Source organism: Triturus cristatus, chromosome 12, assembly GCF_964204655.1.
Source record: "Triturus cristatus chromosome 12, aTriCri1.1, whole genome shotgun sequence".
Lineage (NCBI taxonomy): Eukaryota > Metazoa > Chordata > Amphibia > Caudata > Salamandridae > Triturus > Triturus cristatus.
This window is the reverse complement of record NC_140595.1, coordinates 22,778,296-22,791,655: the sequence shown is the minus strand read 5'-3', so window position 1 is coordinate 22,791,655 and position 13,360 is coordinate 22,778,296. Positions and strand designations below refer to the sequence as shown.

At 47.5% G+C, this 13,360-nt stretch overlaps 1 protein-coding gene across 1 annotated transcript in view; it reads right to left on the bottom strand.

Moving 5' to 3' along the window:
• GTPBP3 (GTP binding protein 3, mitochondrial) overlaps positions 1-13,360 on the bottom strand; it is a 45,146-nt gene that overhangs the window by 15,527 nt on the left and 16,259 nt on the right. The window contains exons 4-6 of the mRNA XM_085637784.1: positions 13,096-13,298; positions 12,348-12,420; positions 9,708-9,851 (exon numbers count right to left, since the gene is read on the bottom strand). Of these exons, the coding sequence (XP_085493910.1) occupies positions 9,708-9,851; positions 12,348-12,420; positions 13,096-13,298 (420 nt within the window). The remainder of the gene's footprint in view (positions 1-9,707; positions 9,852-12,347; positions 12,421-13,095; positions 13,299-13,360) is intronic.

The window sequence follows — 13,360 nt, the reverse complement described above, 5'->3', positions numbered from 1 at the left end:
GATCAAACAAAGGGTATCAGTTACCCAGTAGCATTTCGAAAATTACACTTCATGCTTAAAAAGTTAGTACCCAAATTTTGTATATTCAAAGTAAATGAACATATCCACTGCCGAATTACAACGTGATTGAAAACGCATTGTCATGTTATATAACATAAAGACGTGTATTCAGCCCTAACTGCAAATATCCCTGGTGTCCGTGTATACTTCCTGGAGGAGAAGTGTATGGTGATATATATATATATCAAAATGCCCCAAAACAACGAAAATATATATCGACTTTTAGCCGCTATTGATTGATGAGAGTCATTCTTTATGAAAGGGATGTGAGGTGGAGGGTCATGAAAGGGGTTAGGTTGCTTGTTTCTGCACTTTGCATTTTTATGAGAGGACTTCTAAACAATCACAAGTCAGACAGAGGGAGCCGATCTAGATAAACGAGAAGGCAGTGTGGGGGGGACGGGGACGCTGGTTTGCAGCACTTTGGGAAGTAAGAGGTGTAGGGCTGGGTGCCATACAAAGAAAATACTCTCCGAACTTGCCAGTGGTCTGGCCGTAAAGGTGACACGATTGTGATGGACTAGTATATGGGGAAACGGTCCATTTCAAAGAAGCCAGGTACCCTACAATCGGGCATGGCCGAGGCAGAGTCACTGGCGTGCCAGCTGTGCAGGGCAACAGGATCGTTTTGAGAAATCCCTCAAGATGTCTGCAGGCACGGGCACCGGTGTGCGTAAACTCCACCTGGCTGACGGGCGCTGGCGCCCTTCATCAGCTGTGTGCCTTTAACCCCAGGACGTGGAGAGGGCGGCCACGAATGTTGATTCACAACGCAGAAGAGACAATGCAAGCCACCAGCTCACACTCTAAAAGAGACAAGCACTCACACCCTAGTCTATCCATCAATGCCACATGGCAAGAGTAGACAACCCTCCACCACACGCCTGCAAAAGGAAACTAAACTGCTTGCAAGTAACAGCACTGCCACAGGCCCTCTGAGTAGGATAAAACTGCACAGCTCATCCATGCAAGAAATGCACTATTTATTGATCGAAAATAACTTGATGGGTTTATGGACCTTGTATGCAAGAGACAACCCCCTTCCAGATTTTCTGTGGAGGACAAGAGATGCACAGCAGAGACATCCCCCCCCCCCCCCCCCCTGTCCTGATCAGTAAAGGATGTCCAAGGCACAGATGGTGGAGCAATGTAAAAATGCGCAAGGGCTGCTGCGCGGATGGTATGTGCCCAACACCCTAGGGATGAGGGTTCCACTGGGAGGACGGCAGCAGTCAGTTCTCTGGGGCGAGGGGGGACAAGCGGTGCCGCTGCTTGTGTCGGATGCAGGAGTCCCAGAGTAGCAGCCGCCCTCAGTCTGAATAGGAGGAAGTCAGAGACCTCAAGAGCCATCAGCACAGAATGGCAGGTCAGCCCTCCTTGCCCATTAATGCAGAAATAGCCAGTGTGGCGCACACCTCTGACCCCTGCAGGGTAAATTTAGAGTCACATCCTGTGAGGCTGAACAGGAAACAGGGGCGCGAGGAACAATGAGGGATCTGCTGACCAGGGCAGCGGGGGTGCCAGACCACAGACCACTCCCCGCTGCTGGGACACCGCTCTGCGTTAACAAACAGCTTCTACTTGCTAGCAAAAAATAAGGTAAAATATGACATTCAATCAAAAATTATTTAAAATATCTATGTATACTGGGCACAAATTACTTAATTTTGCAAGCCTTAAATAGTCATTTTTATACTTTGGCAAGATTTAATCATTTTTATGGCTAGAAAGACAGCTCAGCAAATTAAACCACTCGCTGCTGACATCTGATGTTATCAGCCGCTCCCAAATTTGAATCCTTGCAGAAACTTCTCAGCATTTAATTCTTTTGACATCTTATTAACAGCGCTTTAAAATGTCGAAAATGGTGGAACAAATGCTATAATAAAGCATGTTATTGCTACCGCCATGCGCTATGCAAATAATGCTAACTTTATATCTGCATTGCATAAAATAGGTTGAAAACGTAACACTAATTATATTTAGCAGCAATACTTGAACAGAAATCATCAACCTGTTTCAGTAGTCTACAATTTAGAAACAATTTTTTAAGGCAGTTGTTTGGAGCTGAAACAAGGAAAGCATCAATGTTTCACACTTTTATGTGTAAAAAAAGACACCAAATTGACTGGAGGATGAGACATTTATGTAACTCTGTAGAGAAAGAGTTTGGCTGAGTTTAGGTCTTTGATTTGACAGGGATGTAAATCTCATGCACATGAGACCCAAGCAAGGAGTCGTTGCCGCGATGAGCTACAACTCGATGAAAACTCACAAACCCTACACAAAGGTGTGTGATACTCTGTACTCTACTCTGATGCTTCCAGATCACACCAGTGTGAGGACTCACAACTCTGTTAGCTTTCAGTGCTCATCTCACACCCTCTCTGCACCTGGCACCCGGGTAGGTCTGAGCCACCTGGGGGATTATGGAGACGTGAATGTTGGCCTGGCTGCCATACTCCAGGTGAGGCCTCCTCAACAATAGACACAGTGGAAAGACGGCCTCCTCCTTGCTGGTTACACCTCTCCCAGGGCCACCTCACAGTGAGAGACACAGACACAAAACAGTCTTGACCTACGCTCACAGAGACAGCAGTGTCTATCTTAACTTCATATAAAGTTTTTGCATTATCTTTGCGGTTCCCTCAAGAAAACAAATATTTCTTTTTATTCACATGTCATGGAACACTTGTTCGGCTCTACCTCTGCTTAAATCAAGTGAACCTCCTCAGACCCCACAGAGAAGCCCCTAAATAGAGGTGTGTACACATATCAATAGGTTGCAGACCCCTTAAAACATGTCCTCAGAAGCACCTCCCATGTTACCCCCATAGAACAGTCCACTGAACAAGAATCAAGTTTCTGAGTCACAATAAAATAAAAATGTCAATCTACACCTTTAAATGCTGACGAAATAATAATCTGTCGACACTCCACGCATATCTGTGATGCTGGATGAATTAATCCCAAGAGAACTCCGCGCCTTCTGCATAAAATGTGGTTTTTAAAGAATGAGGCGGTGCTGCCCTTATCTCAGAGGCCATTTCACTTGTGAGGAAATTACTGTCCCGTCTTTTCCTTCCTCTGCAAATCTGGAAACTCAGCATTGACGGAGTCACGCCAACGCCAAACTGCCGCAATGATATATGGACCCGACACAACGCAAGGCTTCAATAGGGCTTTGAGCTGTCCGCCTTCAGATAAAAAGACAGACTCGTCGCACCCTAGACCTTGGTGGCTCTTAGCCATATCAGCAAAGACACACCAAGGCCTCTGGAAGAAGGCAGACATACTGGGGTTTGGGCAAACTTTGGGGTCTCTGTGATGCATGGGAGGGTCCTTATTGGTCCAAACAGTACCATTACCTCCACATTTGGAGACATTAAGGGTTGGTCACTGTCTGCCACCATCTGTCCGAAAGGAGTAATATATTTAACCAACCGAAGGGGGCGTGAATCTGTGTAAGTGGTTCATGAGGGGGGGCATTAGCACCCATTAATCTTCAGTGCTCGTCCGTGTACGTTAGTCGTTTCAGCCCCATCGCTGGTATAAAAAAAAAAAACCCAAGCCTGTGTAACCAAGGTTCCATTTGGAATGAATCTTAAATCAACACTGCAAAGAGGCTCTGCTTTTATATTGAAAGAATTCCTCCAGCTTTCCTATTACAGACCGGGGCCCATGTTGGGAAGCAAATGTCCCTCACAGTCACAGGAGGTGCACCACACGCGCAAACAGTACAGCTTTCCTTCTTCATAAAAAGATTGAAACGTGAAAAACTCCTGCAAATAGAATTCAATGCAGGGCTGTGCAGCCCTGCCAAGCATCACGCATCCGGCGTTAGACTAACGCATTTCAGTGTGGGGGTCCGCATCACCGCACTAAAATGCGTAGTCATGCATAATAGTGCCTCTTCAGCGGTCAAGGAGCGCTAGTAATCACCATAACAAAGCACTGAAAGTGAAGTGGCAGCGCGCTGCACGCGCTGCTCCAGTGGGGGGTGCTGGCTCAGAGTCCGCAGCTCTAGCAGCTGCTACTCTAGTTTCAACAGTAACAATATTATTAAGGATCATTCACCGCCCCGTCACAGCGCAGTGCGGCACCAAATTTCAATGCATTAGCCGCCGTGTCTGTGTGCCCGATCACTACTAAGGAGACAATCAGCCTCTGGGGTGGGGAGTTTGTGACACACAATAGGCAGAGGCGTATGTGACGTCAAGTCCTACCGCGGCCACGCCCGTGGCAGCGCGAATAGCAGTCAGTGAATGAATAATGTTTTGGCAATGGCAGTGCTGCTTGACGTAGCGCGTTATGGTCACATTGCAGGCCGGGTTGGCTGCCCCAGATTCATACAGGTATTGTGTTGTTGACACTTGTGTCAACAAGTTTCCGATTTAAGTTTGCTGCTCTAACCTTCCCAGGCACGTATGCAGGGAGTGCGGGTCTGTGCACTCGCCACACTTGCTGACATTCATTTGTCCCACCTCTCTGTAGGAACTGGCACACATGCTGTCTCGTTCTACACCACAGACTTGATTGTGACCCAGCTTCGCCCCAAAGCACCGTGTTGCCCCACTCTGCCCCTTAGAGAGTGACTGGTGTGAATCTTTCCGTTAATACAGAGAGTCCTTATTCGGAATTCATACGGGAGCGCGTCTTTAGGAGGTGTTTTCCAGTCCAGTAGAGTTTGTTTATTGTATGCCGTGTTAATAACTCATCGTTTGTCCACATTTATTGCAGTGGTTTTCAAGTGCAGGGCATTATGACGAATATAACAGAAATGCCTGGTGTATTGGCCAAGTCGCCTGTCATTGCAGGGTTGAAGGCGTTTCAGATTTTCTGTGGGTGCCGGTGAACTTGCTGACTGGACTGGAGGGGTCCAATCAACGAGCAGCTGCTAGAGGCGACATGGGACCTTACTGCGGCGCAAGCGGAACGTGCAGCAAGCAGAAGCGCAGTCTGAAAGTCAATGGGGCACCCGGTGGCACAAGTTGAAACCATAACATTTGTGGCAGCGTTTAACAGCATTACACTTTTAATTGTAAAGTTTATGCAACGGTGCATTCCAAATGGCAAACATTCTGTATGCGTCATTAGTGTGCAGAGACATTTAAAAGAAGTCGGAGTGTATTATATTGTAATGCTGAGCGGGGCAGCAAACTCCGTTGTGGGGCTCGGCTTCCATCTGCTGCATTAATGGAGGGGAGGGCAACATTCTAGAAGGCAAGTTGGTTTGTATTGAAAATAAACGCTAGCCACCAGAGTGGCACTGCAGCCACAGTTTACAGCATGTTGCCAGTGAGCTCACTGGCCCATCTGCCCAAGAACACTAGCCAAAGAGGCCCTCTGCCTCAGTCTGGCACTGCAGGGAGAACTTACTTGTGGTGGCACAGGTGAGTCCACAAGAGGGTACTCACTGAAGAGGACAGCAATGAGAGCCATGTCTGTGAGTTTGGGAGAGGGGTCAGGATTCTTTTCGAACTTCACTGCTCAAAGGGGTCTGATTTCCATTATTCATATCTTTCCCTGCACTCCAAAGCTTGTATTTACTTGCGAGAAAGTGTCACTCCAAGTGTCACATATTTTGCAGAGTGCTGGAGCACGGTCAGCGTTTAGTCTAGTAACAGTTTTCACAAAGGAGCATGAACCACGCATATTCGCAAAACTGTATTTAGCGAGGATAGCTCTGAGTTGCTGCTTTTTACTAGGTCAGAGCCCTTCAATTGCTGGTGCTTTGCAGCAGTTGTAAGATCTTATTCGTTTATTGTAGCTCAAATGGGTGCAATGTCTTATATTTATATGTTTCCCTCGTCTTCATCGCTTGATTTTGCTCACAAGAAAGTGTCACTCATAGTTACTGAATGTCACTCATAATTGCACTGAAATTCTGAAAATATCACACATAAGCAGTCTGAAACCTTGGCAGCTATGGGCCATGACTTTGCAAAAGTTAACTGCCCATCCTTCCCCTCATGATTGCCATGTTCAGCAATTACAGTGGTGAGAAAGTTGAGAATGTATTACCAATATCTGCAATTGATGGTCTTGGAGCAGCAGAAAGCACACACCTTTCATATTCAAATGGAATTCAAAGATGGCGGAAAGAATGCTACATACTTCGACACGAAAAGGTTTTGTCGCAGTTTGTGTTTACGTCGCAGGGCTCTCAAAGCGGCAGCCATTTGAAGCATCGACTCACAATCCAGAAGGCTGTCGAGCATTCTGCCTCTTTTTAAAGCCTCATTTCTTGAACCTTTAAGGGTGTCCCCTAGATACACCTACATGATACATGTGGAACATATAATCTGTGCTGCAGGAAAGAGGGGGTTCACCAGTCCTACAGACTCCCATTCAAGAGACAGCTTTTCAAACACACCTGGCAGGGGCTGAATACAGGCAGGTGCATTTTTTTTTCAAAAGAAACTGAGAGAAACAATGTGGAAGTTTTTAAGTTTCAAAAGATAGGTTTATTAAGCACATAAGGATATACAACAATGCTTCTTACAATTAGTCATCAAAATTATACAAATCCAGAAAATCAAACATACAATGTGGAAGTTTTAACCAAAGTATTTTACTCTGGAGGGCAGAAACAATAATGTCAATAAAAAGAATCCCTGCTCACCTGTGTGGAACAGTAAATCAGTGCCTATTTGGTGAATAACATTTTGTCAGGATATTCTGCAGATTTGGTTGTTAATGTGTTTTATATAGTTTTAAGAGGTCAGCTGAAGGTCGCCCCTGAGGACATTGAGACAACAGCAAGTGCTTGTTTAAAAAATAAAAATAACAGCAAGACACTCGTGGGTGGGGAGGATGAAGGGGGGGGGGGCATTGTCTTTGTTTCCCAAATGACAGTAGTTCTTGTCGGTCCAGAGAGATTTCCAGAGGGCTGTCCTACACTACTTGTGTTGAAGTGAATCTATTGCTAGAACACTATGATGTCTCAAAAAATAGGACGTGGGCTTTCCAAGTTACAGTGAGACTTTAACGAGAAGTCTCCAGATGGGCTTTACATTATCAGCTAGAGATCGCACACACGCCCAAAGTTCCCAAACAGATGTAACTTCTTCAGGGACCCCCTTAAAAAGGTGGATGGGCAGAGAGGACCACGGATTAATACTGGGGTCTGTGATACAGTGAAAAAGAGAAATGAAAACGCATATGGATGGAAATGGAAGCGTGTGGTGAGCAGCCAAGAAAGATGTTTAAAATGTCAAAGTTGAAGCTTCATTAAATGGCAGCACCCTGATGTAGATGGGGACTGCAACACTACCAATGTATGGGATCATGAGCCCTAAATGAGATAATGGGCAAAGAAGGCGTTAGAACCAGTACTTAATTTGTAAAATAATTAGTGTCAGCACCCTGACGAGGAGGCCACAGCAGCCTGAACCACCCGTTGCCCCGTCATCACTGCCAATGGCACCAAAAAAACTACTAACCATCCCTCTCGCCTGCAAGTGCGACAGTCAAGGTTATTCCAGGTCCCCAAAGCTTAAGGAGTGGCTGGGGAGGCAGGGATTAGTATTGTTTTTATGCCTATTGTATTCATAAACAACACTTGTTCTGCTCATCTCTAAATTAGATGAGCAGTGCCACCATGTGGCAGACTGTCTTAAGAGTGGTGACGACAATTAAGTGGAAGGTGCCGAGCACCGGAAAACACCTGCTCAAATTAAACACTGGTTAAAACCTACGCCACTAATATGCACAGCAATGTTTTTCTTCCTGGTAACTGGAGACTGAGGTGCAGAGCAACTAGAGATTGTGCGGCTCCGCAGGAAACTAGAGCTGTGCAATTATTTATGGCACACTGTGTGGAGGGAAGAGGGGCAATGGGCAAAGAACCCAGGGGGCCTATATATCCAGGAAGAAGACTTCTAATAATACAGCTAAGCAGAGTGGGGGGGGGGTCCTGTTCTGTTTGCTTTAAGTTTTTTTAGCCTTTATGACTCTCGACAGTGATGGACTGCCAATAAGTTCTTGCAACACGCTAGAATCCGATCTGTGCGGTTAAGTGAATCTACATTCACGATATATAACAACACACATGAGAGTTTCACCTCTATCTCGGTATCTAAATGTTCTAAAAGCCTTGTATACAAATGCAAATTAGTAAAAGCTGTAAAACAACGACCGCAATACTCCTGTTTACATGGCGAGGGGCTCCAACCGTACAACATGTGGTGGTTTCTGAAACAGGGACGGAGATAAGGTATTTCCTAATTCCACCACTGCCCAGTGTGGACACGAATGACAACATCAAAATGCAGCTCTAAAAATTGACTTGTCTGTATTCTGCGCACCACAAAGCGCTCATTTAGATAAGTGCCTGAGTAAGGCCTGTAAGCACGGCAGCAGATGCAGAAATGGAGAAACGTGTAGGTCTGATCAGCTTTGTCTGTCATCATTTATACTGAAAGGTCTTTGTAACAGGTTCTCCCCTTAGAATAGCTTTTGAAAACAATGCAAACTGAATTGATGCTTTGACTGAACATTTTTAATGCTTGAAAAGAACACACACTCACTTCTTAACCTCAGAAGAAGGGATCTGTTTATTTCTTGCTAAAATTGTTGTACGTTTGACACTGGGGGCAGAGATTAAGCCCCTTTCTTGTGTTTAAGCTGTTTTCATTTGTCTTTATTAGAACAAACTTTATTATTTTGTGGTGTGCTCCTTCTGCAAGAGTCCTTGTGGGTTTTCGGAAGATCTCTTAGCCAATGGGTGTCAGAAACAGAAGCTGGCTCAATCACAAAGTGTTTTCTCAAAAGAAAATACCAAAAACAAGGAGAGTGTCAAGATAAAGTTAAGCAAACAAAGCAGAAAGAAGCCACTTTTGTTGTAAATGAAGTGCCACAGACAGCTTGTGTAAACAAAACAGAAACACACAGAAAGAAAGGATGTGCAAAAGATATAAATATTGAGGTCACAGAAAAGGCTTCCTTTACGGCTAAGGTCCCACCCAACTTGGCGAGGCAACCAGCTATGTGCTCAGCAAATGTCCCCTTCACATGGGAATGCATCAGGAGGGGGCACTGGAAGGTCTCTAGCTGGACACAGAGTCAGCTCATGGGATCTGAGAGCCCAGGGGGCACTGGAAGGTCTCTGGCTGGACACAGAGTCAGCTCATGGGATCTGAGAGCACAGCACCCCCTGCTGGGGCACTCAGCGATCTGCTAGTGGGAATAAGATGAACAGACTGTTCAATATACTGCAAGTACTCTGGCTTTATGGTGGGTAAGGCGGCCCACGCTCAGTCAGCACAGCTCATGGTCCCTCCAGCGTGAGCGCCAATGCTTGGTTTGTAAACAAATGAGGTGCCAGGGCTCAAGGTATTACTCCCTGGTCCAATGCAGCTGGCACAACCCACACCACTTTAAACTGCAGGTTTTCAGTTAAAGTTTTATCACTTTTTTAAAGGTATACCAAATAATATAAAGCTCCACTATTGAACTTTTCTTACAAATACGCTCAGACTGCGCCACCATGTGGTAGTTTCTCGTAAGTATGTGCTGGTGTTTATAAATAATTGCAGATGTCCAGCACCGGACAACTCTGGCACAAATTAAGCACTGGCGAGCTGGTACCTCATGTCCTCCACTATCAGAACTCACATATGGATTAAGCAGTTGAGAGTACTCACAGATCGCATTCAGCAAGCTGCTCTTTCCAGCGTTGGTCGCCCCTGCGATCACCACCTGCACACCACTGCGCAACCGCTCACCGCGACGGCTGTCCTGCAAATGGGCAGCTATCTCCGCCTGCAAAGACCTCACAGCGAGGTCAACTGAGAAAGAGTTTGTGTTACTGCTGTGCATGCGTACAAAGCACCTGAGAACAACCTCACCTGAGTGGGGCTGGTGTTACTGTTCTGCTACTTTACCAACCACTCTGTTAGCGATTGACTGCGGTACCACACACCTAAGCGGAACATCACCTGAGAATGGTCTGTACTAATAGCTCACCACTCAACCAATCACCTCAGTTTATCAGCTGAGAATGTCTGTGTTACAGTTTTGCCACCATACCAACCACTCTGTTACTGCACTACCACTGTGCTAACCACTCTGTTACTTCTCGGCCACTGCAGCAACCACTCTGTTACTTCTCTGCCACTGCACCAACCCGTCACTTCTCTGCCACTGCACCAACCACTGTTACTTCTCTGCCACTGCACCATCCACTCTGTTACTTCTCTGCCTCTGCACCAACCACTCTGTTACTTCTCTGCCACTGCGCCAACCCGTGACTTCTCTGCCACTGCACCAACCACTGTTACTTCTCTGCCACTGCACCATCCACTCTGTTACTTCTCTGCCACTGCACCAACCACTCTGTCACTTCTCTGCCTCTGCACCAACCACTCTGTTACTTCTCTGCCACTGCGCCAACCCGTGACTTCTCTGCCACTGCACCAACCACTGTTACTTCTCTGCCACTGCACCATCCACTCTGTTACTTCTCTGCCACTGCACCAACCACTCTGTCACTTCTCTGCCTCTGCACCAACCACTCTGTTACTTCTCTGCCACTGCGCCAACCCGTGACTTCTCTGCCACTGCACCAACCACTGTTACTTCTCTGCCACTGCACCAACCACTCTGTTACTTCTCTGCCACTGCACCAACCACTGTTACTTCTCTGCCACTGCACCAACCACTCTGTTACTTCTCTGCCACTGCACCAACCACTCTGTTACTTCTTTGCCACTGCACCAACCACTCTGTTACTTCTCTGCCACTGCGCCAACCACTCTGTTACTTCTCTGCCACTGTACCAACCACTGTTACTTCTCTGCCACTGCACCAACCACTCTGTTACTTCTCTGCCACTGCACCAACCACTCTGTTACTTCTCTGCCACTGCACCAACCACTGTTACTTCTCTGCCACTGCACCAACCACTCTGTTACTTCTCTGCCACTGCACCAACCACTCTGTTACTTCTCTGCCACTGCACCAACCACTCTGTTACTTCTCTGCCACTGCACCAACCACTCTGTCACTTCTCTGCCACTGCACCAACCACTGTTACTCCTCTGCCACTGCACCAACCACTCTGTTACTTCTCTGCCACTGCACCAACCACTGTTACTTCTCTGCCACTGCACCAACCACTCTGTTACTTCTCTGCCACTGCACCAACCACTCTGTTACTTCTCTGCCACTGCACCAACCACTCTGTTACTTCTCTGCCACTGCACCAACCACTGTTACTTCTCTGCCACTGCACCAACCACTCTGTTACTTCTCTGCCACTGCACCAACCACTGTTACTTCTCGGCCACTGCACCAACCACTCTGTTACTTCTCTGCCACTGCACCAACCACTCTGTTACTTCTCTGCCACTGCACCAACCACTCTGCCAACCACTCTGTTACTTCTCTGCCACTGCACCAACCACTCTGTTACTTCTCTGCCACTGCACCAACCACTCTGTTACTTCTCTGCCACTGCACCAACCACTCTGTTACTTCTCTGCCAGTGCACCAACCCGTCACTTCTCTGCCACTGCACCAACCACTCTGTTACTTCTCTGCCACTGCACCAACCACTCTGTTACTTCTCTGCCACTGCACCAACCACTGTTACTTCTCTGCCACTGCACCAACCACTGTTACTTCTCTGCCACTGCACCAACCACTCTGGTACTTCTCTGCCACTGCACCAACCACAGTTACTTCTCTGCCACTGCACCAACCACTATGTTACTTTTCTGCCACTGCACCAACCACTCTGTTACTTCTCTGCCACTGCACCAACCACTCTGTTACTTCTCTGCCACTGCACCAACCACTGTTACTTCTCTGCCACTGTTACTTCTCTGCCACTGCACCAACCACTCTGTTACTTCTCTGCCAGTGCACCAACCCGTCACTTCTCTGCCACTGCACCAACCACTCTGTTACTTCTCTGCCACTGCACCAACCACTCTGTTACTTCTCGGCCACTGCACTATCCCCTCTGTTACTTCTCTACCACTGCACCAACCAGTTACTTCTCTGCCGCTGCACCAACCCCTGTTACTTCTCTTACACTGCACTATCCCCTCTGTTACTTCTCTGCCACTGCACTGCAGATATCACCATTAGTAGCTAGCAAGACTGACGCGAAACAGAGCTGTACTGGGGTGGGTAGAGAGCCGGTGTTGCAAGTCTGAGAGGCTTGCGTACAGAGCTCTGTAGAAACTACTCTCAGAAGCAGTTTCGAGGGGCGCCTACAGAGCAAGTATCACATCTGCCATCCAGCGCTGAGAAGCCAGTCTTTTACCAAGAACGCTAACCTTGCGACAGCACGCCTTCCTCCACGCTGTCGTCCTCGCTGAAGTCGATGTAGGCTTCGATGTAGGCCAGAGCCTGAAAAAACCCAGAACAAGCAAATGTTAGCAACCAGAACACACAGCAACTGCTGCCCATGAGTGTGCGTCCTCCTACAAATAATGGAATGAATGTATAACTGCAGGAACAAACACAATACTGCTGAAATGCAGCTCTGGCGGTGGAGGTGGGAGGCTGAGGAACAGCCCCCCGTGGACCCTGGAAGAGGAGGTTACAGCGGCCGCAGTCATGGATTGCCTCGCTGCTGGAGACCGCGCTAATCCACCGAGATAGTGGAGTGGCCAGGGCTACAATTGTACTCATGACATTTAGAAGACACAATTGGGATGTTTGAGACTGGTGATGAGAAGAAAGTCAGACTCCGGGACCTGTGAGAGGCCAGCAATGATGAATGGGTGAGACCTTTTTAAGGCATAGGACGTCGGTGTTGTTTAATGGGTGAGACGCTAAGGAAGGATACAGGTCCAGGGAAGGGCAGATTGGGAGACTTCACTGCAGGGTGTGAGGCCACTGAAAGGCAATGAGTGAGACCCCACTGAGGATAATCAGGCCAATCATAGGGACAAGAGGGAGACGAGGGAGTGATTTACGCATACCGCTGCAATGTATTTTGTAGACTTCAATCACCGCTTCCTCTCTGTGTACAGATGGTCACTTTATTATTTAGACACAAAGGAGGGAAGCTGGGCTGACCTTGAGCAGCTGGTCACTCCAGCGTCGGTACAAGTGTCCCAAGTCTCCGGCCATCTGCCGCAGAGCCTGCCTCCGCTGCGCCTCGGTCTCCGCATGGATGAGGTCCCCCAGGCCCTCCACCTCCGTCAGGTCCAACTTCCCATTCTGAAAGGCTCGCTTGGTGAACTCGCCAGCCTCAGCAGGTCGCAAGCCGGGCATCGCACCTGAGGGTAAACAAGATCCGAAGATGACGTACAGAGCATCGCACCTGAGGGTAAACAAGATC